The 4,090-nt window shown below is 34.8% G+C and overlaps 1 protein-coding gene across 1 annotated transcript; it reads right to left on the bottom strand.

Moving 5' to 3' along the window:
• Window positions 1-1,998: 1,998 nt before the first annotated feature.
• Window positions 1,999-3,871, bottom strand: LOC119522919 (elongator complex protein 4). The gene has a single exon (XM_037821629.1). It carries the CDS (start codon window positions 3,858-3,860, stop codon window positions 2,586-2,588), a length of 1,275 nt encoding a protein of 424 aa, XP_037677557.1. The 5' UTR covers window positions 3,861-3,871; the 3' UTR covers window positions 1,999-2,585.
• Between the last annotated feature and the right edge of the window lie 219 nt (window positions 3,872-4,090).

Here is a 4,090-nt window from a genome sequence, read left to right as displayed (position 1 = left end):
CAATGTAATCAACATAAAAATTTATTAATTAGTGTTTTACATATTTTTATAAATCCTGCATGTTTTTAAAACTTAAAGGATATCTCAGTTCAGACTATTTACATCTCAAGAGGCCCTTGGGTGCTGTATTAGTGGAGCTCTCTACAATGCCACTTGTAACTGAACTAGAATGGGTATGCACAAGTGCATCAGAATTATATTCTTTCCTCTCCCTTATTGGTCCCCTTGGTTAATAAATAAAGAATCCAAACAAACTGGAAAACTGGGGAGTGGAGGCAAACAGAAGAGAATAGAGAGAAGTTTCAGCTGTAAGTACAGGCAGTAGCAATTGGCATCCTGAGACAAGAAAGTTCACTTACAGTAAAAACACTGAAATGGATGTGAGGGTTAAAGAGAGAAAATGAGAAGTCTTTGGAACCAGGGCTTCCTTTAATATGTATATTTTAAAACAGCTCAGAGCATCAGTGAGCCAGGCAGAGGGGAAGTCAAAGAGTCCTGGTTGACAATCTGCCTATCAGAGGGAATGGAGCTGGGAACATGCACCTGAGCCAAACTGTAAATCCCCAAGAAAAGATTTGAGCCACTGCCCATTTTGATGGTTGAAACAATGGCTATAGCTGCACCTTTGGTTGGCAAATATTTTGGTTGACAAAGAATTTTTTCTAGGAAAAAAAAAAGCACAGAAACAAAAATAGTGATAACTGAGGAAAAATAAAAGCAACATCACTAGTCAATGGCAAAAGGATGGATTATTTTATAAATGCCATTGAGAATGTGAATTAGAAAAACTCTAGGTCCATCAAAGGCTTAAACCCTTCTTTTTTTTTTTTTTTTTTTTTTTTTTTTTAATATTCATTTGAATTTATTCAAATTGCTCATAATGGTTTCAAAGGACATAGTAAAGCTTTTGTGGTGTATCTGCATAGCATTATTTATCATTTATGGACTAAGTCGATTTTTTGAAGTTGCTTTAAATTTTAGAAACAACTTTGCTTAATATAAAAGCTCTTTAATTTTAACTGACAGATCAATTCTGAAACTTTATTTTGAAAAGAAATGGGGAAGGATTTGTCTTTAGAATTAAAAGAACTGAAAAAAAAAAAAAATAAACCAGACATTCTAAAAAAATAAAAGAAACCTGATTTTTAGTACTAATAAAATAGTGGGTGACAAAATAGTTGTCTTTTTGATTTTGATCACAAAAAATAAACCGGTAGTGACAGGGTATGATGGAGAAATTTGACATCCTGGCAAATCACTGTCATTGATTCAATTATTCTAATTCTGAATAAAAGCCGTATACAGTATGTGTTTATGCTACAGTGGGTTTTTTTTTAAGTGACTGACATTCATCATATTGGTTAGACAGTTATAAAAACCTAGTCTTTGTTTTCTACAATGTTGTAAAAAATAAATAAAGTATAATTTGTATTATATTAAAAGCAAACTGCTTAGAAATGCTAGTTAAAACTGCATCACAATATTCTAACATATTTGAAAATGTATTTTGGAAATTTGGTTTCTCTCAACTGATGGTAAACAGCTTTTTAAAAATTGAGACTCTACTTAAATGTACAAGTTACTTTTTAAGTTTTACTTGTCAACAGCTTTGAAAATATGGAGCTATGATTCAACATCCTAATGTTTTGTATGAAAACTAGTTCAATTTGCTATACATTCCAAATGACATGTTAATGTAGTTAGAACTCTACATATCCAACCAATGTTCATAATTAACAAAGGGTTTACCTGATGCAATGGAAATCTGAATTACTTTCATTTTTCTACTTTGTCTCAGACCTATGTTCTATAAAAAATCTCACCACGCTTCAATACCTGTTTTTCCTCCAGTATCCTAGCATTAATGTAGCTGTCAGTTTGAATTTCAATCCTGAATTACATATGTTGACATAATTTCCTAGTGCTGACTTCAATTGTTTAGGATTACTAAACAGAAGACCATCAACTCCTTTTTCTATGCTTTCTAGCACTCAAATTCTTTAAGGCAGACTAATTATCTTTAATGGAGTCTTAATCCCAAAATATTATTTTGCCTTAATCAATTTAATAACAGGATGCATAAATGCAAATTCATTTTAGTCTTCATGTATTAGTAAACAAATTCTTCAGTTTTAATTAGTATATTTGGTGGCAAGTGACTTTTTTGGAAATAAAGAGAAAAAAATATTTTTAATATAAAATTTTGAATTTCATAATGTTTTATATGCTACCTGCCATAAGATGAACTTTACTGTGATACCAAGTGCCTCAGAATGGGTACTCTAATGACCACTGTAAAGCATCTTGAACTTTCTATATTTTATTTGCATTTATTTCAAAATAAAATTATATATCTTCTTCAAATACAGCATAAAACAAAATTTTAAAGTGAAAGTATTTTTGCTGTACTATTTCTGTAAAAAAAATTGGTTAGAAAAATGAACAACGGTGGCCCCATTTTGCAATCTGACTGTGTTTTTCAAGGATTGGAGGGTCAAATCATTAAGAAAAATATTTACATAAGCTATTAGCAATCATAATTAGAGTGTCATATAATTCTGCATGCAACGATTAAGGAGGAATTGCTAGAAGTCCAGGTGCTTCTTGCCTCCGGCCATCATGCCACAGCCTGGGCCCAGCAATTTGGCGGATTCTGCCAGATCCTGTTTGCTTGAGCGGCTCACTGTGTCTGACAAGTCTGGAGGCAAATGCAGTCGCTCAATGGTGAATAGCTTCCTTTTTAATTTAAAAGCCAAGTCGTTCACATCTGATACATCACAAATCAAGTTATTAAGCCGCGGAATTTGCCGTATATGAATCAAACCATGATAATCCTCATATAATGGGTTGGTTTCTTTCTCAGAACCGATAAATGATTCCAGCCCAACTACTGTATCTGACAAGTTTGTAACACGAGCAATAATTGCTTTATTCTGGATAAGATGTGATGGTATTGTGATAATACAGACTGAAAGAGAGGTTCGCAGAAGACCACGGAGAATATAGAGGAACTTGGTAAGACTGTGACTGTTGTCATACTTTTCTGTACAACAAATGTCATCTCCCCACAAAGGTGAGCCAAGATTCTGAATTCCTATTCTTAAAATGTTTTTTTGTTTTTTCTGGGGATTGGATCCATCAAATCCATCCTCATAAATGATGTTCTGGATGAAGTGAAGCAGTTTTATGTAACCATGGGTCATAGAATGGGGTTCTTCTTTAAAAGATGTAGATATTTTTTCTGGAAGAAAAAATCCATGATATTTTGAGGCCTCAATTAGTTGTTGGGGTAACCTTTTTGATAGATCATAATAGTGACCAAATCTTGAAGGTGATACTGGTCCAGTCTCCATCTTGGGTAATAGCTGGTAACGCCAAGCTATTTTCATCTTAATATTAGATTCTGGTGTTTTATGATTACAGATGTCTTCATCAAATTCTTTTTTACAATTTTCTTCAAGTAATGGTGCAGGAAGTTCCTGCAAAATATCAGCAGGGTCTTCTTTAGCAGATGCGACCAACAAAGTGTGCCCACTGATGATCCCCTCTGCCAGGAAATACTTGAAGAGTAAAGGTGAATAAATATTATATTTATCCTCTTCAATTAGAAGAACTGTTCCAACCGCTAAACCTCCACCTAAGAGCTGGTCCAGGGCTGGGAGGCCGGTGGATACCAGCAGCTGCCCGTTCCGCACCGACGGTCGTGTGCCCGCGATGGACACCAGACGAGAGCCGCCACTGTCAGTACCGCCAGCTTTAGGACCCTTTCTCTGGAAACTGGTGACATTATTCTTTCTAGCTGCCGCCGCCGCACACCCAACATTCCGGGTGTCCTTGCCGCAGGTTGCCGTGGCCGCCATTTTGGAGCTTCCCGTGTTGACCCCTAAACCCTTCTTTTTAATAAAAAATAGAAATCTAGAGGAAAATATCAGAGGGTATCGACATTATCTCAAGATGAGAAAGATTTTTCTAAGCATAAAATTTATAGAAGGAAACCATTTGAGGGTGTGAGAAACAATCAATATGTTTGTATCAAAAATAGAATGGTCCTGAAATTCAGCAAACATCATAAGCCAAATTAAGAACAAAT

Source organism: Choloepus didactylus, chromosome X, assembly GCF_015220235.1.
Source record: "Choloepus didactylus isolate mChoDid1 chromosome X, mChoDid1.pri, whole genome shotgun sequence".
In the NCBI taxonomy this organism is placed as follows: Eukaryota; Metazoa; Chordata; class Mammalia; order Pilosa; family Megalonychidae; genus Choloepus; species Choloepus didactylus.
This window is presented reverse-complemented; position numbering and strand designations above follow the sequence as displayed.

Excerpts from the sequence above, each read along its gene's own strand:
- LOC119522919 (XM_037821629.1), bottom strand. The coding sequence starts at position 3,860 with ATGGCGGCCACGGCAACCTGCGGCAAGGACACCCGGAATGTTGGGTGT.